The 25,278-nt window shown below is 35.9% G+C and overlaps 1 protein-coding gene across 2 annotated transcripts in view; it reads left to right on the forward strand.

Moving 5' to 3' along the window:
- The window catches only part of Cad87a (cadherin 87A), a 450,687-nt gene that overhangs the window by 51,264 nt on the left and 374,145 nt on the right, over positions 1–25,278 (forward strand). Inside the window, exon 3 of one of the 2 annotated variants that reach the window (XM_076316271.1) lies at positions 11,541–11,603. The exons of the other annotated variant lie outside the window; for it this stretch is intronic. Coding sequence (XP_076172386.1) covers positions 11,541–11,603 — 63 coding nt within the window. The remainder of the gene's footprint in view (positions 1–11,540; positions 11,604–25,278) is intronic. 2 annotated transcript variants of the gene reach the window in all.

Genomic DNA, 25,278 nt, shown 5'->3' on the forward strand with positions numbered 1-25,278 from the left:
TCGTCGTTGTTTTTTTACATTTTTAGGCGCGCAGTTTTGTTGTATAGATTTTACGACTCTGAAAATCATTGCAGTTGTTCAGAAAGTGCCCATAAAAGAACATCGGATCGTTTTGTTGTCGATAAATCGGAGCCAGTGAACAATTTCTTTTTAATAGGATAGCAGATCGATGATATTATATTTCATTTTTAACTTCACAGTGTACCATAATGCATATTTGCAACGACTCAGTTTTACAAATATATATTGAGTCACGTATGGCCAGTAGTTTTATGTTTGACGATTCATTGAAAAGTCAACACGTTACGTAAGTGTTTAATGGTGCACGCACGAATCAATATTTATATTAAATATAAAACGATAAACAGTGAAACTTTTCATCATTTTCCAATTTCCCTTTGATGAGTGCTAGTACGTTATTACGAAGAGTTTTAAAAATTACATTTCGTACTTATTCCTGCGTTCGAAAAATTCGCAATAATACGTTCAGATTCTTAATTTGTTCGACAATAATACATCGTTGCGATGAGCAGTACAATTGTATCGTTTGCAATGAAAGGAACTATTTGTCAAAAGTATAAAAATCAATTTCATAAGTACTGCGAAGTGGAAATTGTACGCATTAGGATTAATAATTTGACGATTTCTTAACATAGAAAAGATAAATCGTTCAAGGATAATTATTTGAAGCTTGTAAAAGATTGGTAATATTAATTCAAATATTATTCCTGTCTTCGAAATGTTAACGTTTTAGTTGGGATAAAAAGAGAACTGCATCATAATTGATATTAAGTGTGCGAGGTACGGAAAAGATTTTTAATATAGTACTCCATTTGTTTTCCTGAAAAAGTTTCATTACCGTACAACTTGTATACACGTTATACGAACATTGCCTATTCGTGTTGCATTTTTTGCAAAACAAAAAATAAATACGAGTATCGTGTTTAGGTGTTACGTTTGCTCGTTCGTACAAATCTAAACAACGCAGTTAAATAGTTGATACGTACACTCCCGTGCAATGTTTCATTTCTCGCGTTATAATTGTGATAAGATAAAAGTCACGATTTGCGTGTAATGAATACCTTGTACGAACATGTGAAGATAACTTGGATCGATGAAAGGTCAATCGGTTTTCTTACGAGAAATGTAAATATGGAACACAGCACGGACAAAATGATAGCACGCCTGAACACTATAGATATACGTACACGTATACACACATGTGTATGTACGCACAACCTCCTTTGTTTTCTGCGACTTCTATCATTATCGTAAACCATTTCCGGCGATAAAGACGCGTCTACCGAAGCTTTACTCGAAATACGAAGTCAATCGACCAATTAGATCCTGAGATATCATGGAAACCAATTGAAATCGTAACGTTTCGCGAAAAACGCGTTTAGAGTATCTCTCGTCAATTTCACACCTAGCAAGAATTTACATTCGAACCTCTGTACAACGATCGAACTGATGGACTTTAAGAAAGTCCATTGTTTTTCAAATTTTAGACCGCAATACCCCGTTTAACACTAAACGTATCAAGCGGGGTCAAATGACCCCTTTTGAAAATTTACTTTAAATTCGTACATTTATCGTTATTCCTGTCGGTCATTTGACTTTCTGTAAATTCTTATATCATCCGATTATTCAATTTCCCACTTTCCGTTGTTCTCGTAGCTTATTTTTTATCGACAAAAATTCTTTACCTTCTTTACGTACCACGGGGGGTCATTTGACCCCGTACGAAGTTTACGTATTTTTTAGCAGTTTTCCAACTGGAATCTTAGTTCTGAATTCGTACTTGGGACGCGATGAAACCAGACTGACGTCAATACCGCTCAGCGAATTTGTCGCGATGAAATTAGTCGAAGCTTTCACCAACTGTGGAAGAAATATTACAACCGAGAATTTTTTTACGACTTCATCTTTGGCTGGAAAATTATCGGCGAAAAGGACAACGTTAATGGGAACAATGCGTGCGAACAGGAGGGAATTGCCCGCACTTGCAAAAACAACGAAAGATAATTCGAAACTTCTTTCAACAATGACGTACAAATCGAACGACTGTACGCTAACGATTTATAAATGAAAACCAAGAAAAAAAGTAGCGATATCGAGTACCAAACGTAAAACCGTAAAAATCAAGAACAATGGAAAGAAGACACCCGAGACGATCAGTTACTATAATAAAAGCATATTTGGCGTCGATATAGTTGACCAAATGGCGCGAAAGTATAGCGTAAAATCGAAGTGCAATAGATGGCCTGTACAGGTATTTTTCAATATTTTCTATCTGGCTGGAATCAATTCGTGGATACTCTATCAGGAAACAACTGGTTTGGAGCTATCGAGGCAATCTTTCCTGTTACAATTAGCAGACGAGCTTGTTACAGAGTACCTCGAATTTTGCGAAGAAGAAAAGGAAAATGGACGAGAAGGAGTATCGAGCAGCTCCAATAATAATTCTCAATCCAGGAAAAAATGTCAAATAAGATTGTGCGCAGGCGATAAAACAACACAAACTTGCATAATTTGTAAAAAATTTGTTCGTGGGAAATGAAGGAAGGAGAAAAACCCATCCTGTGTAAAAAATGTAATTGGTCGATTGTTTTGTTTCTAACGATAAAAATATGTGTTTCATTTTGTACGAAATCAGAAACGATGTTGCAAATGATTTCCTTTAATAAATAAAGAATTTTTTACGAAAAATCTACGTTTATTTCATAAGGGGTCAAATGACCCCCTATGGTAAGATTAGGTATAGAAAAATGCCGGTACGTTTAGTGTTAAGTTACCATGGCCTATCATTTTTATTATTTTTATTATTATATTATTTCGTATTATGTTACCAGCTCGATACTATTCGAGCTGAGAAAATGTTAAACGCGAATGCGCGGTCGTTTAGCTTCGACGGTAAGAAAAGGGAGGGAACGTCATTCGTGGGTTAGCTTTCAATCGCACGGTCAGAAAGTCAGTTAGTCTGGCTGTAACAAGTGCAGACTCGAGAAGTGAGAAAACCGGTTTTCCGTGGCGCTCGCGACAGTAGAATTTTCACCGACACGGCGGAGAGAACGAGACAAAGTTTCACAAGTTTCGTTCCTTCTGCCCGGTCTTCCACTTTTCCTCGGGCCCCTCTGGTCCTGCCCGCAACCGTCGTTGGAACGTAAATTTTCTTTTTTTTCTTCTCTCTCTCTCCTTTCTCTCCCGACACTTCCCTTTTCCCTGGTTTTCTCGCTCGCTCCACTCGCGGCGAAAGACTTAATTCGTCGGACGTCTTAATCAAAAGTTACGATTCGCTGTTTTGTTCGAAGTTAAACGTCACGCCGGAGTTACGGGGCGGCGCTTATGAGAATGGATTTTAATTCGCGGAAAGTGAAAAGCAAATTTAATCTCTCGGTCTTCGGCGGTACAATATCGCCGCCGGGACGAAAGGAACGCGATAGAAATCGCGCTTCCATGTTTTTTATTATTATCCCGTTTAACATTGTTACGCTACTCGCGGGGCGAATATCGTCCGCGGGATGTGTACAAATTTTCGAACGCGCGCGAGTTCAGCGGAAAGCGGGAAACGAGTATTCGATTCTTGTCACTTTGGGAAAGTAATACCTGGCAGCCAAGAAAAGAAAACTTTTCAGAGTAATAGCTTTCTACTTTATTCTTGGCGTTACGTGTCTTCGAACTTCGTCACTGTAATTGACTTCTCTCTTAAGAGTAACCATTTTTTTTTATCGTTTCGCTTCTTTGACACGGCTACGTGAAAATATTGCGCACAGTGTGATTTTATTCGATGGTCGGATATGTTCTTATTATTTCTCGTTATCAGGTGTGCTGCTATCAATTAGTTTGATCGAAACTCAAGTCGGTCGGTTATTATCTACAACAATAAAACAAAAATATAGCTAAACATAGTTTTAATTCAACGAAATTGATATATAGTATGTAAAATATGTGTAAATACAAGTCTAAATATAAATTTATATACAGTAGCTCCAAAAGTATTCGTACGCTATATTATGAGAAAATTTTTCTCACCTGCAAGGTTGATTTTAATGAAAGTTTGTGCGGATATACAGCATAATAGCGTATATATAGAGAAATTGTTTCGTCCACAGGAAATTTCTTTAAGAAATTCAGTCTCGAGATTAGTCTTCATTTAAGTCAAGTCTCAAAGGTTTTCATTGTTTTCTTTTTTATTCTTTTAATACCATTTCTCTTGAAACTTTTTTGCAACAGAATAATAGAACACTAATGACTGAACACTTTTCATATGAAAAGTTTTGCCCTATTACGAAGCTGTATTTGAAAAATCGAAGAGAAATCGATTTCGTACGATCGAACAGCTTGCAACCACTTTTATTTTCTTTATAGCTTTGTAATCGTACATCATACAAGAAAAATTTTCTTACAAAAAATGTATGCCAGTTCTTAGCATTCTGTCGTTCAATTGTGAGAAAAGCCCTTCAAAGAAATTGTATTAAAAAATGAAGAAATGTCTAATTTTCGTATCTTGATTTTATCCTCTTGAGAACATTTTTGTTTACGTGCAAACAAGCTTTCATTAAAATCAAACTTGGAAGTTAGGAGAATTTCCTTATAAAATGGTCTACGAATACTTTCTTGATCCACTATGTGTGAGTATTTTTTTTATTTTACTGTTGTAACCTTGATCATCGACCTCCCATTTATCCGAAAGATGTAATCTCTTTTATTTCGTTTGAAATTTCATGCATAAAATCCCCAGTCTAATATTTCTACTAAATACTCGACCTAAGGCATCCTTTGAAACTGAGTTCGTGGAACATAGTTTACTGATTAAAACCAGCAAGATATTCGATGAATTCACGAAGTTGAAAGCACCGAATGGTAAAAAACTTTATAAAGACAAGATAAAATCGTTCGTAGTAGGCTTATCGAAATGTTGATCTATTATGTTCTTTACTCTGGAGAAACTCGAAATCGGGGAAATAGTGTCGAAAGAATAACAGTTCCCCATTGTATAAGACTAGATTCGTTCGTGGAACAAATTTTTGACAATTAAGGCAGAAAATTGAAAAGTACAGAAAACGAATAAAGTAGAGAGTGGTGCAACGCGTTGAACAAAGAGTTGGACGATCTATCAGCAAAAAACAAACAAGAATCGAACGAGTTTTTCTGTTAGATACGTTCGAGAGGAAGCAATTCAAACGACATTTATTTGCATTACAGGGAAACTGTTTGTTCTGTGCTGTGGAGAACAAAAACACGTGATATTATCTCGAATAAATATTATTTGCGCGAACTAACGAAATGTTGCTACGTTCTTAAAAATTTCGTAAGAAAAATTGTTATAATTTCTTTCCGTTTGTGTACAAACTGTAATTGCAAGATATGAAATTCTGGCATAAAATTGATATTGCCAAGTAATATTTTTCAGTACGAACAGGAATTCATTACGTGGATATTACTGCGTTTGCGTGTTTAAAAGGTTTGCGAACTTTTATAAAAAGAATTATTTTGCATTTCTTCTTATTGTTCAATATAATCACTCTTGAGATTAATATATTTAGTTCGACGATACTATTCACGATTAGAGTTTCATCAAAATTAGGGGAGTGGCAAGGAGCGGAGGTTACCGTGAAAATTTCTTGTCAGAATTGAAAGATTATATATTAACTTTTATTAATGTAACAAAAAAAAAATAATCTTGAAATATAAAAAAGAAATAATTTCTTCTTGCACATCCTCTGTAGAAATCAGTTAGAATATCGTTTTTATTTTTTACACCGTTATTTGTAAATCATTGAACCATCTTGCCAAGAAAACATCTTGGTATATTTGTTGAAAATTACGTCTCACCCATCTTCGATTGTTTTTAACATTTTATTGTACAGTTTGTCCTCGCGCGTGTACGTGGGATGAGATCACGTGTGAACTCTTCTTAGAATTATACATACTAATAATTTTCTCACTGTACGTTCACTTTTTATCGCATCTCGATTAGCTCAGCTCGCTTCAACCTTACAATAATAGACAGGTATACGATGAATTTTAATGAAAGATTTAATATTAGAAATTGCACACATGCGACACGAATGCGTAGATATATTAACAAACCATTGAATCTTAATAAGAATAAAAATACTTTCAGAATTTATTTCCGTTCATTCTTGCGCGGTAGTGTCGAATGTTTGTCGATTCAACGTTGTTTTTTCGTACAAATCGAATACGTGCGCTTTAATATTTCGTTTTTAATTTCGCGAATGGTTTTTGTAAAAACAAATCAATAATTTCGTATCTTGCAATCACAGTTTAAACACAAACGGAAAGAAATTATAAGAATTTTTGTTACGAAATTTTTAAGAACGTAGCAACATTTAGTTAGTTCGCACAAGTAATATTTATTGGTGTACAATTTTGCAGAATTGTTAGGAAGAAATCAGCTACGGTACAATTTCGCATAATGTCACAGACCCGAGACCGAAGAGTGACAGTACGAGGGAGAGGTAACTAAACTTTGTTCGCTCTCTGGTAATTTTCATACATCGAGACGATAACGAGAAAGAGTGACAGATGGTGGGGATAATTTCGTGACCCAACACGAGACCTGGATCGCGACGTTATTTTACAATGCATTATTTACGGTGGATCCCGTTGCATTTCCTCGTCTCTACGTAATATTTCCACTGAACATATTTTTCGAAGCTTTTCCGCCGGTAACTGCAATCTACTTTGCTTCTCGACTATTTACAAACAAAATCGGTTCAATTCCGATTACTCCTGCGGACCAATCGACTTTCGTTAATGATCAGTTTCGGCTAATAGGATACTTACAGCGAGAAGGGAATTAGAAAGATACGATCGGACTATACAGAGGAGGAAATGAACGAGGGAGCGAGAGAAAGAGAGAGAGAGAGGGCCAGGTGGGAGGGAAAGAGGAGAGAAGGTTTAAGTAGGCACGGGTTCTATCGTAATCCACGCGTTTTCGCCCACGAATCCCTTAAACTTTCGATGTTATCTACGTAAGAGGATTTTTTTGCCGGAAGATGCTGGCGCACAAATCTTCGTACGCGACGTATAACAAACAATTTGTCCCAGTTCGGTGTCGTTCGCTCGAACAACGCGATTGCCGGAATTACGGCGTACCGATGTACATTTATTATCCTGGAGCTCTTTTTACGAGGTATCCGCAACATCGCTTACTTTCGTTTACACTTTCTGCTTTCTATCCGGGGAAATAACGGCCGTCGAACAGCCGAGATTTTCGAGTCGATACTTCACAAGTTGCGCGAAGCTTGTTGCAAATTTCGTCCCTACCCGCTGGTTAAAACTTTGTGCACGCACGAACGGGCGCGTCGCTCGAAATATCGTTGATTACTTCGGCAAGAAGTACGCGCGCATGATCTAAAATCGGTACAATGGGACACGAGCGACGATGAAAGTCGCAAAACGGGCTAGGATTACCGTCCAATTACGAACTCTTAAACGAGATGGGCCCTTGCGCGGCGTTCTGTCCTCAAGAGGGAACTCGAACAAATATTGCGGAACGAGTATGCGAAATTAAAAGAAAATTGAACCCGCAGTCGATACGTGGCCGTTGCGCGAGCAACGTTGTTACATTTGCCGATACTTCGCGCGTACTTACACTACTACACAAAAGTTTTACAATCGCTCGCAGATTTCTAGCAAAATCGAATGTTCTCGTATATGATGCATCGATGCACTGCTGTTGTAGACATTAACGAGAATCTATAAATTTGAAGACATTCAATTGTATCGTTGCATCGACGATACTATTCTAGAGATTATAATCCTAATCTAAAGTAAATTTAAACACCAACCTCTCGATCACTTGTTTATCCAACGAGAGTTTAGCGTTATCAATATTAGACGTCGATTGGTTGACGTTGAGAAAAGACATAAAAGCCACATTTTTCATACGTGGTTATCATTTTCGTTCACGAAGGCATTCAAATGAAATTGGCAGTTAAAATTGTACCTCAAAGATTAAAAACGATACAGATTAGTGTTAAAACTAAGAGTGTTGTTCTCACGCTTAGAAAAGGAGGTTGTTCTTTCTGGTATATTGCAAGCAAATTGAAGATATCGTACAAAGGAGTTCAAAGGACAAATCACTATTAGGAAGACCCAGGCTGAACTTAATATTTCTAATAAACATATTTTTCCAAGCTTTTCCACCAGTAGCTGCAATCCACTTTGCTTCGACTATTTACAAAAAAAAAATGGTTCAATTCCGAGTACTCCTACGGACCAATCGACTTTCGTTAATGATCGGTCGATCATTTTCCATCTGAAAGCCACATGGAACGGAAGTCGATCAAATTTAATAAAATGTTTGTACACTCTGAAAAAATCGTGTTTCATTTTCACCAGAAAAAACGAAATGACTTGCCGAACAACCTAATATTAGAACACAGATTATTTGCAATCGGCACGGACGATTAACGGTCCCACGAATTCGTGCATACCTTGATTATAGTAACTCGATTCCAGTATCTCTGACGACTTGTGAAAAAACGACTAAGAGCTCGTGGTTTAAATCGTCACATGGCTGTCGAGAAACCTACAACGAAACATTGCTATCGTTAAAAAATTGCGAAATATGGTTGGATTGGGCAAAAAGTCGCAAAAATTGTACATTCGAACACTGGATCAGAGTCCTCTGGACTAACGAATAAAAGTTTGAAGTATTTGGGTCGCGCCGAACAACATTTGTCCGTCGATCTGTAGGTCAAAAAATATCGGCAGAATGTATTATACCGACTGTCAAACATAGTGGAGGTTCAGTTACGATGTGGGAATGTTTTTCAATGGTTGGAGTAGGAGAACTATATCAGATACTTGAGCAACATGCCATACCATCGTATTGCCATTTATTAGGCAGAGATTTTATTATGCAGCAGGTTAACAACTCTAAGCACTCGTATAAATTGTGTAAAGGTTTCATGTTGCGAAAAGAAAGAGAGGAGGGTCTGCAGAACACGAGATGACCATCACAGTCACCAGATTCGAACCCAATTGAACGTGGAGTTGATTCCACAGGCCAAAATCGAAGAGACATTTTTGGCAAATACTACAAGAAGCGTGAAAGAATATGAAATTAGAAACAATTAAAAAACTCGTAGCAAGGATCCCTAGGATATGCTAAGGCAGTCGTTAGGAGTAGAGGTGGCTTTTTAAATGGAAAAGCGATTTAAGAAAAGTAACTATTTCTTTATGGGGGGAAAAGAACGAAAAAGAATGTGAAAAGTTCTATTTACTAGACGTTTCGATAAAGAAGGGTAAGGTTTTGGTAAAGGTTTCATGTTGCAAAAAGAACACGAGATGACCATCACAGTCACCAGATTCGAACCCAATTGAACGTGGAGTTGATTCCACAGGCCAAAATCGAAGAGACATTTTTGGCAAATACTACAAGAAGCGTGAAAGAATATGAAATTAGAAACAATTAAAAAACTCGTAGCAAGGATCCCTAGGATATGCTAAGGCAGTCGTTAGGAGTAGAGGTGGCTTTTTAAATGGAAAAGCGATTTAAGAAAAGTAACTATTTCTTTATGGGGGGAAAAAACGAAAAAGAATGTGAAAAGTTCTATTTACTAGACGTTTCGATAAAGAAGGGTAAGGTTTTGGTAAAGGTTTCATGTTGCAAAAAGAACACGAGATGACCATCACAGTCACCAGATTCGAACCCAATTGAACGTGGAGTTGATTCCACAGGCCAAAATCGAAGAGACATTTTTGGCAAATACTACAAGAAGCGTGAAAGAATATAAAATTAGAAACAATTAAAAAACTCGTAGCAAGTATCCCTAGAATATGCTAAGGCAGTCGTTAGGAGTAGAAGTGGCTTTTTAAATGGAAAAGCGATTTAAGAAAAGTAACTATTTCTTTATGGGGGGAAACAAACGAAAAAGAATATGAGAAGTTCTATTTACTAGACGTTTTTATAAAGAAAATATCCTCATTTCCTGTAAAAGTGTGTAACTTTTCTTTAATATATCCCGTTTTCCTTAAAACTCGTAGTGACTCCGAACTTTTGGCCGGTAGTGTACGTTGTAGCATTGCTTTGTATTTACGTGAAAAAAAGTTATCGGTAAGTTTGTCGTAGTTAAAATCGCAACAACAATTTCAAACTTCCAAACATTGGATATAATAAAAGTCGCGCGTTAGATTAAAAATTTCACGTAACGTATTTCGATATCATTTTTTTTAACATTCAACACGGACGATATTGACATTTCGGAATGCTATCTTCGTTATTAATAAAATGTTTTAAAGGGATTGGTTTGCATTTTTTCGATCACAAAAAAAAAAGTATATTTTGAACCGTGTTCTTTTGTCGGTATTTCGATGGTTTGCTTCAAGGTATAGAGTTTGTTGCAACAGACGGTAACGTTATCGTCTAATATAATTTTTAAACTACAGACTACAGTGTTTTCTTTGATAATTTTGTAACTCGTATCGGGCGAGGTCTTGGAACCGTTGATGGTTAAGATATTTTCGGTATTGTACATATAAATTAAACGCGGATTCGTATTGGAAGTAGAAAGTACTAACATACTTCTTCGGAGATTGTATTGGACTTTTATTAACATTTCTATTTAAGAAGATATTTAAAAAGATTGAATTTGGAGCCACGAATGTGATTTTAATAACTCGTTCAATGCTTAATTATATTTTCTTATTTTGAAAGATGTCACGTCTTCATTATGGATACCAAGAATGGAATTCGACCCGAAAGGTCAATTGTTCTTATTAATCCAGTACGTGGAGTTTACCCTCGAGTACGTCAACTTTTGCTAATTTATATACGATTATATACGACAGTATATTTTTGTCCTCATTATTTTCTGTATGTTGGTTAATATTAATTGGCAATATATACCTTTGAAAGAATTACAAAACAATCGCTACTCGTCGAATTTGAGTCTGTTGATAAATAGTTTTCACGATAGTTATGAATGAAATATCTATTAATCGAAACGATTCAATTTACTAATAACTTATATTCAATGTATCCCTCGTTAATAATTACACGCGCGCGCGCACACACACACACGTGTTTGTTATCAATAATCGTATTTCAGAAAGAAAAAGAGTTTAACTGTCGAGCAAGCAACGATTGTCACGACTTCACGTTGAGAGAATCCGTCGTTACCAAAAGAGAAATGTAAAATCTGTGGAAGAAATTAATTTCATCGTGTATCAAATTTCCAAATCAAATTCGTAATCGAAATACTTTTTTGGGTGTGTACATAATATTAGAACGAATTGAACTTTCGTGTAAAAGAAAGCACGCGAAAACAATCGGAGTTATCCGATTTGATCTTATTGCGTGTATATTTCTTTCATCTTCTTGGAAAGTTTCGTTTCCTACGGTGGTTTCCTTTCTTGCGATCGATAACTTGCAAAGTTTCGGTGCAGCTATCGAAGAAAATGATTTTTAATCGAAACTGTATGCTCATCTTTATCGTTAGTTTCGTAAAGTGTTCACGTTGTTCCGCCGGTCAATTTTATAAATGATGGATGTAACTATTTTTCAGGCAACGAGTTTGTTGGAGCTCTTTTGAGGTACAGAGAGGTGAACAAGGAAATTCATTTATCCGGTAATTATATTTGAAGCTTTATTTTAGAACGTAATAGCTTTATCTTTTCACCTCGTGTGTTCCATGACCCAATAATGACTAATATTATTAAATAACATTGAATTATAATATTCGCTGGTTTTCCGGTACCGGTTGCGAGTATATAATTTAGTTATAGTTTGGGAACGGTTTAAGTATTTTGTTGTAAAATGTAGACTAATGGTTTCACACTAATTTGCACTTTATGGCCCTTTTCATAACAATATTAATTCACGTTAAATTGTACATTAAGTACGCCGATATACAGGAGAATTTCGCAAAATTTCAGCCTCCCAGTTTCAACGACGGTTAAACTTTAACATACCTAAGTTATCATCATACCAAAGTTTTTCCAAAAATGTGTAAAAAAATTATACAGGAGTCCCATTTCGTATAATTGGGGAAAGTAGAGTTTTTATTCCATGAATCCTTCTTATCTCCAGGTAGGATTGGCTAAGAGCGAGCGAGATAGAGCAAGAACTAACGAGGGTCGCATTACCAGCATTCGACAGCTCGCAATTTTTGATATTCTTTTTTATGTATCCATTTTCGTAAGAGTATTGTGGATTACTCGAATTTCTCAATTAAAAGTGTAGTAATCGGTGACAAAATATTCTTGGGATTTATTGAAAAATCTAAGGTCAACGAAAAAATGTTTGAGAATAGTCTGGCAGGTAGTTTAGCAATAGTTTGCGTGGAATGCGTATCTCTCTTATTATTTTTCTCAAAGTTACTTCAGGTCCTTTATTACAATAGTTCTTCAACCCTTAATTACTCCAAAAATATTTCGTGCAAACGAAAATCCCGTCTTAACGAAAATGTTTAAAACTCATTACGCGGTTATTGAAATTGACAATGAATTTTCGCATTTTTAAGCTATTTATTTAATCATTATAAAATCAAAGGGACAGGTTGAACATCAAGAGCTACAATATAGTTCGAGTTACTATCCACCGGAGTAACCGTTGTTTTGGTTTTAATAATAGTAGTCAAGAGTTAGGAGCAATAATTCGGTATGCAACGGTCATGTTCGACCAATTATTGACGATTTTTATTATTCTACGAAGAAGAATCTTTTGAAAAATACGATCCTCGACCTCGTTCGTCCGATGAAATCATTCAACCCGAGACGTGACCATTCTTCCGTATTTTAAATAGCAAGGGAGGTAATTTATGTATTTACTTTTCACGTGGCTACCTTGTGTACGCGGGCGATGATGAAAAAATTAACACGCGTTTTTTTCGAAACGTAGAAATAATATGTATTAACCTTCGAGTGGTGACCACTATTTTCACAGTACTGGTAGTAACGTGACGTCAAATTTACGTCACTACAAGCGACACGAAGTCCACGAATCCTTAGATGGAGATATATTCTACTTGTATCAAGACGTTATTATTTGTAATTCTTTACGTAATTTTATTATACTTATAATATTTCATAAACAAAATGTATTTTTTGCGAATGCAATCGCAATAACGAATACACTTTAATACGATATTAATACGTTGATTGATACGAAGTTGAATTGATTTCAAGTCACCACTAGTGATAGAGAGTTAGTTAATTTGACGCACGTCACCGCTTTGTGATTATTTGAAACTGCTTCGATCGCAGATCCGTAAAATGTCTTTTCATCGAGTACGGAGTCAGTTTAGCTATTGTTAACGTTGCACTACCTACGTAATCCTTTCTTTTTTTTTATCGTCGTAGATTTATCGCGGTATCATTGTACTCGTAGGGTAGTGTAGCGACGTTGTTGTTCTTTGCATCGGTATTATTTCAGGACCCTCTGTTCGTGTTTTACGATACGCGATAAATTTCACTTTCTGCGCAAGCTGATACATTCGGTATTTTACGAAGAAGTTTTATAGGGGTTCGATGCAGCCTAATCAATTCCTCCTTCCTCTATACTTTGAAATGCAATTCGACGCAAAGCCGAATATACCAAACGAAATTAGTTCGCGTGTGTAGATAAGCTTAGATTAATACTAAACGTAATTTCCCGCTTGCACCTCTCCCATGTTTCGCGTTGAAAGTTTTACGACGTGCCATTAACATTGATACTTGATATTTTTTCGTGTCGCGTATCGGTGCTTTAAGCTATATATTATTTACGATAGCCGTTACTTACCTGTAACAATAAGATTTATAAATGAGAGTGTCTGCAAGAAATAATTCATACAGTTTCTTCTGTAACGGTGATCGGCCTTTTACATGTAAATTTGAGTAAACTTGAATATTTGAATAGCATTATACGAATACTATTATTCGAAAAATAGAAATGAGATCAATTGATTTAAAGAATTCAATTTGGAGTCTACTAGGGCTAGACCATTATCCCAATATATACGCATAAAATATGTAAGTCAAATTATATTTGCCAAATATTTCATTCATCGAAGTGTTCGAGTATTCGTATACAGGAAAATATATCGATAAGTAGTCTCAGTCCTAGTAAGACATTTTCCTGGATACTATTTTGTTAAGAGTGCCTACCAATAAAATTCTCACTTGGTCTTTCAGTGTTTTCCGCAGTCTTTTAAGCTTCTGTGCGATGTATGGATTATTTTCCAGCGTCATTACACACGCGTGCGCGCGCACACACACAAAGGTGGTTTGCAACTATCATTGTTGGAAAAAGTCGTTTTAAAATATAGAACAGTTATAATAGGAAGATTCCGATAAAAAACTGTCTCAATTCTTGTACGTTATTGTTGGGAAAAAGATCTGCGAGGGAAATGTGGGCACTGTCGAGTAATGTTTGCTTAATCGCGGATCTTTCGAGGATCGACTGAAACGTCTAACCCAGTACGACCTGCAATTCGTAACAAAACTTGTCGTGTAATATTGTACAGCTCGCAAAAAGAACCACAAAGTCGTGGACTACTTTTTAACCGAACTATAGAACCTAAATTGTTATCCTACGAGAACTGTTCGTTCACAGGTTTTCATTGCACGAAGAATCAACTCGGATTCGATATCGCTGAGTTTCCAATGTTCAATAGGTTACACGGGAATTGTAGATATCGTCAACGTTCAACAGTTTGTTTATAGTCATCGGTCTCCACAATTCGAGGTTGGTCTCAAAAAGCACTTACTCCAATTGTAAACTCCTCTTGTTACTTTCAATGCGGCTGTATTGCATTAATTTGTAATAGAGATAGGGCATTAGTGTGTGTACCCTATGAAACGCGGCACAGTGTCGGAATGAATTTACGACTTGCCACCTAAGTGACACGTTCAAGAACGACACTTACCTAAATTGAGATCAACGCGTTTACAGTCCGCGTTTATAAGCGTTGATACCACTCGAATGTGTGCAAACAATTTGATCGATTTACTTTCTTTCCCGAACACTATTATTACCTCTGCGATACGCGTACACGTGTATGTACGTTTCGCAGTTTTAGAAAAGCATCCATTTTTATCTTATTTTTGTCAGTACATCTTCTATTAATTTTAGACTGTACAGATTCTGCTTAGTAATTGTTCTAAATATTTGATTTCGTAAAGTCGTAGATTCGCTCAATCGATGCCTACCTTGACCGAGTACATCGTTTGCATTAATTACGTACGTGCGATAAACGATTCTTACGTTTTATTATTCGTGGTTCCACGTTTCTACGTGGATGTTTCTATTAGACAAACTTTAGATCGTAATATTATATATACTTCGTCCACCGTGTTTAAAAGTAGCTCAGATGTTATTAGAATGCTTTTCGACCGTCAATCCTTTACTCTGTTCGTTAATATTTCACAACTAATCTCGCAAATTGACTTCATTACACAAATAACAATACGGACGACTAAATATCTACTTACTGTGCCATTTGGCGCGAAATTGTATTTAAATTATTTACTTTGGTGCATTGATTAAGGTTCAGCATAGCAAACTGGTTGATTACACGTAGCCTTAATTGTTGCAGCAACGTTCTTAGATAAACCTACGGTACAAATGGAATTAGACAAGCTCAACAGATAGATGTATACATATGTGTCTACGGTGACGCGTAGTTTGTCACCTCAGAAGACACATTCTAAGGACAACAACTTGGTAACCGCTTTTCGAAGGTTTGGGATCGTTGATTCGTCAAAGGGTGTAAGAACCTTTGCAGCGAGTCCTCGCGAATATTTAATTTCAAACATTTATCACGCAATACTCGTTGCGTTATTTTTGTAAAATACTCATCGTGGTAGTAGTTAGTGGGGCCTAGATTGTAGATCTTTACACAATGTAACGTTTTAATTAGTGAAAGAGAAACAGTACTTTACTACAACCGATCTATTATGTAACGACGTATTTCGGGGAGAATCGATACTTTGATTATTTTCATATATGGTTCCGAAAAATAAAAGAAACAATTAAATGCTATTTCATATCTTTATTTTTCTGTTCCATTTTAAATCGCATTTCCCTAAGTTCGATATCTAGGTGACACTTTAAGGATAAATGCGGAAACTCAGGACGTTGAACGATTAGATGTTTATATAGTATATATAAACATATACCGGCTTTGCTTTTCTTCGCAACTGGTCTTCGAAATCACTATTTCGCATCCTGATGAAAGTTTGTAGACATTTACTTCTGTGAATGTAAACAGTTACACGATATTAAAATACAAAGTTCTCGATGAGTTGAAAACAACCTTAAGTCAAACACACGTACGTACGTTTGTACGGACTTATCGTTTTTGAGTATTAAATTTATCATAATGCTTCCTAGATATTACGGTTACAATCTATTCGTGTAAAATAACTCGGTGAAAAGCAGATATAAATTTGTCATGCGTTCGTGATACGAACTCTCTTATTAAGATATTTGTTCTTATTTTCTGCCTAGAGGACATTTGCTATAGAACATTTTCCATCGACCATTGGTTTCTTCGGAGTGATATTTTTATTTGCGATGCGTTCAGGAAAAATGGCTCACGAGTCAAGACGAATCGAAAATACGAATGAAAACGCGATACACAAACAGTATACGACGTGTTTCGTTTTTCGTTTCCAATGGTATACTTTCGTCCGCAACATTATTAAGATTTATTGTGCCGATAATTTTACGAGAGGATTTCATTTTATTTAAGATTCACTGTACCAGAATTATGAAAAGACCGAGTTAAAATATTTGTATAACATTTAAGAGAATAATTTTGTAGACATCGCCCATTTACTACGAGTATTATACAATAGTATTATCGTCGCACGGTTTCATGGATTTGGCAAGTAACGTTTTGTCGCGTAAACTTTCGTTCAACAACGTTGTTTATAGCAATTTTTAGCGACTTATACTCATTTCCGTTAAAAATAGAAAATGCAAGTTTTCGCGCAAACATATATTTCCGTGAACGTCCAAAGTTGGAAAGCCGATGGAACTTTTTAAAGGTGTATCATTGTACGAGAGGAGTTTACAAAGCTGTAGGAACTTGCGAGCAATTCTTTTATTTACTTATTAACTCTTTGACGACGGTGGACGATGCACGATGAAAATTCGAGATCAATGCTAATACTGGCACGTACACGAACGATTAAATTGGTGTATCGCTGTTTTTCTCGTTATTAATTTTTCCCTTTCGTCTTGCTTGTATCGATGGAGCCTTAGGATCGGGTTTGTTCTTTTATCGGTGCCGCGCAATTTTTAACCATCTTGTCTCGAACGTTTTTCTTCCCTGCGGCGAATAAACGCAAGTGTCTTTCTAAAGATCATCCGTTCTTCGTTGAAAAGCTCGATACGAGTTAAAAATTTTCCCAAAAGCATGAGATTTTATCAATGATCGAATCAGATTTTACAAACGATCGATTCGGAGCTCCCTTCTGAACTTGATTCTCTGGGCTCGACATCTGTGTAAGCAGGTTATTCGATCGACTGATCGAAATGTAGTGTGCGTTACCGCGCGATTGACAGCTGAGAGATTTACAACCAACAGTATCGGCTGACTACGCCTATTGGTTACGGATACTCCGCTAAACCGAAGCATAATTTAATTGGTTGTCAAGGAACGAATTGCGACGTGTCGCGAGCAATAATATCCCCGAATCAATCGAAACGTTTATCTTGTTATATCACCTCGACGTTAAGATGCGTTTACGGAACGCTGTGTATAATAATTGAACTCGTGGATTTGTACGTTATACAATAACAGTTCGAAATACAATAGAGCAAGTTCTTATAGCGTATTGACGTGTAACACTGATCCGATCTATCCTACTTCCCAAGGTCTGTGCTTTTGGATCCGGTTCGATGTATCTTTCCACCTTCTCGTCTCGATGCAAAAGAGATCCATGGAATTATGGTTCGCTTCCTTTGTTTGATAATGAACGCGTTGTTCTCATTGATTGGGAAGCTTTGCATTTCGCGGACAGCGAGCATCATAATTCATTCTTCTATGGGATTTGCGAACGTTGCGCGAACGTAATTGCGACCGTTGTACGAACATTTTAAGAGCAATGTATAATTAGGTCGAACAGATACGCCATATAATATATCGTCGGTTTACCTGCGACTGGTACAGAATAGCGTTGTTGCATAAACTTCAAGCAGCATTGTTTTTATCTCCTTAATTCAATAGGAAGCGTTTTAATATTTACTCTCGGGCACGATGAACGTAATTACTACATTGTTTCGAAAAAGAAATACGGACGGAGAGTGTAACATAAATGAATATCTTTCAGTGTGTTTTTAGCGCCAATATTGAAATAGCGGGACGCGATACTTTGCTGATAAATAACCGCTATAATTGTATTACTACGATGCCAACGATCGAAGATCGATGATTTTGCATTACGAACGACTGTAAGCGACTCTCTTGGACAAATAATTTACTTACGGGTCTCGATAACAATCGCGCAGCATGATCGAACAGTGATACACTACATGGTTAAATTGCATCGCACAGTCACAAATATCGAATAGCCGATCGTTCGATCAGTTTTGCAATGTTCCAAACACTTGTCATTTACACCTGATGCGTCAGTTCGTTCACCTACGTACAATATCGTTTACTTTTTAAGGAATGCGATACGCGCGCCAATAGCTTTAGGTAAGAAATGGTAACAAAGATTCGATCGATGGAACCGTGTAAGCCTGATCGTATAAGACAAAATATCGATGGATCTCGATTGCCTCTTGAATATGACTAAACTCATCGAAGCGCGATAGTTTCTGATTATAACTTTATTAGAACTGACTGACAATTGGGAGCTTGTATGTTCCTTAAGCTTCTTACTAACTCACCCTAAGCTCTTGGTTTCCGATAGTATGGCGGCTTCCCTTCCATTGCGCCATTAGCACGCATATTCTGGAACAGTGTTCCGAAATTGGACGATTTCTCCCTCTGGCGAGTAGTGTGACTATTTATGGGAGTACCGGGATAAAGTTTCTTTTCATATTTTCTCTAAAATATATATCGTGGATAAACGTTTGATCGACAGACAGGTAGAAGAATAAAGGAATTCTTTGAAAATAATAATAAAGTGTAGATTTAAGAGAAAAGTAAGTCATCTCTTTGGCGATTCTTTATCTTTGGATCACTGTGGCTCTCAGTTCTACGATCCTTTCTCAACCACTCCCTGATCTCAACTTTCTATACTCACCTCTGATTAATCGTTCATTTGCACTTTTAAATATTCCACACTCTCGTACCACGAGTTGGCAAACGCGTTTAGAAATCCACACGCGTTCTCAGAATCCATTCCGTTCTTCGTCACACTTTTGTTTCCGAATTTCCGAAACCACGTGAACGACAGAGGGACCATTCTCGCAGCGGATTTAGGTAATTCCGCTTTTCACGTTTTCACACTTACCTTAGCGCGAACGGCGCAAATAGAATAAATCTAAACACGGAAAGCGGAGGTTTCAGCCTTTATCCCGTCAGGGCTGTTAATTAATTCTTAAAGAAATTTCCTCTGGATAAAAGTGTTTCATATGCTGCTATTGTACACCACGTGCACGAAATTTTTCATTAAAATCGGTCTTGCGGCTAAGAAGAATCCCCTTGTAATATAGCGCGCGAATACTTTTCGGAGCCATCGCGTTTGAACGAGTTACTCGAAGAAACTTAATTTCCCATCAAAATCGTTCCGCGAAACGGGATGCTGTACACACCGAGCGCTGCTCGTCGAAAAATTAATTGAATTCTATCGACGTTCGATTTTTCAATCGTCGAACGCACATAATAAAAAAAAAAGAGGTAATGAGTCGTCTCCTCCCGTGTAAAACTTATCCAATTACGTTTTCGGGTCGATCAGGACAAGCAAAAGAGAAACGGGGATGGGATCTTGTTCGTTTTTCCTCTGTTTTCACGAACTTGTCGAGCGATTCGAGCATCGACTGGATAGAATGTTTCTATTATAAATAGTTCGGTACGATACGAGCACGGGACGAAAAGTTTTGCGGGACGTGGTTTCTATCATCGATTGCGTAGCGCGAATTTCAGATCGTTATTTACCTTACCGGGAGTTCGGAGACTGCGGCAAGATCTGGACTCGTATGCAAATAGATATTTCATTCCTGTCTACAGGAACCAGGATTGAAGTTGGAGGGTAAGGTGATTTTCTCCGGGGAAATTCAGCAAAGGGCACTCCGACTACGGAGCGTGTCGTAGATACGAGTGATTTTCTTTGTTTCCTGTGGACCGCGAGATCTCAGAAATGGCGGTCGAGTTTCTTTTTTCGATTACGGTTCATTTCCCTCGATGATACGCCGCGACATCCGGTTGGATGACTCCTATCAATTCCTCGGTGATACATTCGATTGGTGCGAAAGTTCAATTACCAGGAGAACGTCGCGTTAATGACTACCGTCAACATCCGCGAGCATTACGACAGCCTTAAGAAATTACAGTCGATTTCAATTAGGTCTGAAACGGTCTCATTTTTGCATCGATGAACAATGAAAGAAATTGAGCGTGTTCTTAACCAAGACGGAGAAGCAAAGAATCGGTTATGATCGAGTCTATTGTTGGATGTTTTCAGCCGTCGAATGTTGGACCAAATGAACGTATTACGTAGATTAATTTGCAGTTGGTTGTTTTCTGGGGGTGTAATTCTGCGTTTAATATTTCTTGTATACGCTTGTATCGTGTAACGTATACATTATTCAACAATTATCCGTATATATAAAACGAAGAAGAATTACGTTTCAATGTATGTATTTTATCGCTATGAATATTTAAACGATATAGATGACTTTGAGTGCTAGCAGAATTCTAGCAGAATCATTTTTAGTCTTGATTACAGATTTGAATAAATTCGATAAGAATTCTATCATTCTAACATTCGATAGAACGTAAGTACGCCTATATACTATACAATTTGAAAATAATACTTGTATATTATTGAATAGTCGATTAGTCCTTTAGAAAGAGGATATGCGACTGTTCGTATCACTTCTGTGTAATCGTAATGACAAATATAGAATGAAAATAAAATGAAAATGAAGCTGCCGTTACACAGTTATTGGGAAATTATTCATTTAATTGAGCTTTGATATCAATTTCTTCATTTCCTATATAGTATAAATGTGAAAAGTGTCTTTTGCGTTATAAATTGTATTAATTTGATTTAATTCGCAATCAAATTTTAATCTCTGCTAAATCGTCAAGTTGTAACGAACAGTAATATTTATATTTCAAAACTAATAGTAGATTTTCGCGAATGTTTTGCACTACTTTTATTAGAAACTATAAACGGATTGTTCAATGAGGAATTCAAAAAGTTTTGCTGCATGTCCAGTGGGTTCTTCTAAATAACTTTGAATCTATTTGATTTCGTTGGGCAATCATATTGAAAATAAGTTATTAGGCACTTTTACAGTAATGACTATTATTTCGACGTATTTTCTTTAATCTACGTTTGATTTTGTATCAAATTTACAGGTATTGTTCAAATGGTTGACTTTCCCTTTGTTGTCATAATGTTGGTCGTCTACGTAATAAATTTCTCTACCGAGATAAACATATATATATAAATGTAGCAAGCGTTATAAATAATTAGAATAATGCCGAAAATATGTATTTAATACAATAAAAAAAAAAGCTACAATTAATTTTTGAAGTTATTCCCTATTATGCAAAATAAAATAAAAAATCTCCCTTATGGCGTGATCATCAACATTGAGCTGTGTCTCCGTTGTTTGTGATTATGTAACATCGATATTATCGACAATTTCTTTGGTATAAATTAAGTGTGATTAGTTCAGATTGGACAAACAATGGAAAAGAAATGTTAACAATTTATGGTTCGATCTGACATCACCGAAGACTTTTATTTATATAATGCTAGGCCAAATCGTTAGTTTATATTTCTTTTCCGTTTTCTGTGTTATATCTCAATTAATCACACCTAATTTATACCATTGGACGTTATTCTACCGTTACCTAAATGACACGATAATTCGAATTTTGTTTCATTTGTATCACGTTCAAGAACAATTTATAATTTTGTCCTCAATTTTCAATTTTCAACATTTCTCTATTAACCGAACCAACATAAGTTTTATTCTAAAAACAATTTTTTATCATATTCATATGCATTCTTGATTCAGTCGATGAAGACTATATGCATATGCATACAGACCATATGCATTCTGATGGGAGCGTAAAGTTTAGACTCGAACCAGTGGTTTCCAAACTTTTTAGAAGGTACCCTAGAAAACATTTCTACCCTAAAGTGATACAATTTGTAACTCTGTTGATCAATTCATTAGTAGAAACAAATGTTTATGTTATCTACATCTTTCTACAGATTATTCCACCTAGAAGTCGCACCATTTTGGAAAACGCTTCATCATTAGACTCAGAACGGAAACATCAGACTTTTTCGATAATAAATATAAAATTTAAGTACGCGTAACTTCGACTTCATATTGACAGGATTTTTAATTCGATTCTTAATCTCTTTTCTTTGAAAGATAATTAGGAGTTAATTCCTTTTCTTTCGTTTCGCTCGATTTGCAACGAATTTAATGCTGTTGAAAAATATCCAAGGGGACTAAGGAACACGAATTTTCCAGATTTGGTGCCAGGTAATTAGGGATACTTTGGTACGTTTGGGAGTTCTGAATATTTATAAACCATGAATAAATTAAAGTAATTTCATTGAAGTGGAAACTTTGCGAATCTCTGGGGTATAGCTTTTGAATGCACATTTTACGGGGAGGAAATTAAGGATTAGACGAAGAGAAACCAGAATCCTTTTTTTCGTAACATATTCATCGTTTCGTGCAATGGCCTGTTAGTAAGTTTGACTTATCTCGAAGCGGTGCTACGGGTACAAAGTATTTTGGTATTCAGAGTAGTACATTCTCTTATCAAAGGGCTTTATTATAATTTTTCTATGAATCGTGTTCTGTTGCTTTTCTATAATTGCCAGATGAACGTATACCTGTACCAAATGTTCCCTCTGACCCGAGCATTTAAATGCAACATCTAATAATGCGGAAAAGAGTCAAAGCAGAAGATTATCCGTCTCAGAGGAGCAAATATTCCGATGATCAAAAAATGTTGTACGAAGTTATATTTTTACGAGGTTTTAAGATTAAAAATATTTTCTGAAAATGAGGCGATATATATTTTTTAACACACCAACGAAGCATATAAAAGCACAAATTTAATCGCAAAGAATCTATTAACATTCGAATAACCTTTGAACGGTAAAATTCACATTTTAAAGGAAAAATGGACTGTACACAAATTACGAGTTTCGGTGTAAATATGTGTACCTATTTTATTTATAAAGGTATTCCATACATTTGAATATATTATCGAATTAGATAAATAAGTGATTATGACATGTGCACGTGAATTATCTGTACAAGATATCAGCCAGAAATTAACGGTAATAATTTTAAACGTAAAATAGATGTACGAATAAATCAAGTAGTTGCATATTTGCCCTAAAACGTGTAAATTGTGCACAGTTCTTTCGCCTCGAATAAACTTGACTTTTTTTTTCATTGTTAAAGTAACTCTAAAATTTCGTAAAAATATAATCTTGAAGAAATAGTTTGACGATGAAAATATTTGCTCGTTCGAAACGAACAATATTCATCTTTGACATTTTTCGTGTCACCGCAAATGATGGAGGTATTCTAGGTGTTCAAGTTCGAGGAAACACCGAATATAACTTTCTCGTGGTCAGAAAGTTTCGCTTGTGTTGAATTTTCTCTGTATGAGACATTGTAATGTGAGTAAAAAGTTTGTATTTAAATAGTCGTAAGTAGTGTAGTATTTAATAAGTCGTAAGTAGGCTAAAAATGTTCTATCAGAGTATTAGGACACCACTGCGATCTCATGCACGCGTGTCGGTGAACAGGTTTCTCTGTATTGTGGTTGCAAAGCTTTAATTCTTCGGTCTCAGGCATTATCACTTAGCTCTGGAAGTTCCCATCGTGGCTTAAACCGAGATTAAAGCTAGTGTACATACTGCATTGACTGAAAGCGTGCACCGTTTGCAACATTAAATGTTTTTTTTTAACACAATGACAACGGTGCTCTTACCTTGCACGAAAACTGATCAAATTTATTAGTACTGCCAACTGTATAAATTCGTTGTTTAATTCGTGCATGAGTTCACTTTTGCGCCGGAACAGTTTTAGCACGTTAAATAAAAATTCGAGTCAACGTTATTGTACGAATTTAAGCGTTACGCCAAGTTATTTATTAATTAACAATAGAATATTTTGTTTTAATGGCTAATGCGAATTTATGAACGCATTGTTTAATATATTCTCTCCGGTTTAAATATTATACACATTTTGATCATTATTCTATGATTGTCGACAATTGTGCTTTTCTTTTGAGGAAGATTTTACATTTGTCTAATTTTCTTTAATTTGGAAACTCATCAAGGGGTTCAACGTGATTTAAGAAGAAATATTGTAGTATACGTGTTAATTGATATATTGGCACAAACATGTGTATATTACATTCACGTATATTTGTATTAATTTTGATATTTTAACGTTTTATATTTAAAATTAAGTGTCGAGTGATTGTAGAAAATGGATGGGACAACAATTTTCAAATTGTTTACATCGTATCAAAATCTGGCGTAGACAAATTAAACGTTTTCGTAAATTTTCGTAAATTTTATATTATTTGTCAATATTACAATACTGTTTCCGTGCACGGTAATGTATTATACAAGTGCAAAAGAAAATATAGAACGAGTGTGTCACAGACTCTTCAATTTCATTTTATATATATATCGTAATTGAGGAGAAAATTCTGATGAATCTTTAGTTTTCGAGATAAAGCCATTTCGGTCATAGTAGGCTGTACGTTTAGCAAGTTAGGGGAAACCGTAGGAACGGTTAGCATCGCGTAATATTTGAGTTGTCAAATTGCTTTAGAAATTTTCACTGCGTGCCTCACAAGTCGAACTAACTTTGCACGAGTTGTTGAACGTGACGAGTAAAACAGATCTTTGCACGCGATGTACTACGAAACAATAACTTTATTTTAAACTAAAGAGCGAGTGTGAGGTGTTTACGTTTTCAAGTTCGAATAGACTCTGTCTGCAGGTGGCGAAATTTCTGTAAATTATGTCACCTACCTTTTTTTATGTTCCCAGACCAAGGGAAATTTAAGTGAAACATTAAAGATAGTTTCATTCTCCTGTAAATATTCTTCATTTTTTAATATTTTATTATCGTAA

This window comes from Ptiloglossa arizonensis, chromosome 7, assembly GCF_051014685.1.
Source record: "Ptiloglossa arizonensis isolate GNS036 chromosome 7, iyPtiAriz1_principal, whole genome shotgun sequence".
NCBI lineage: Eukaryota > Metazoa > Arthropoda > Insecta > Hymenoptera > Colletidae > Ptiloglossa > Ptiloglossa arizonensis.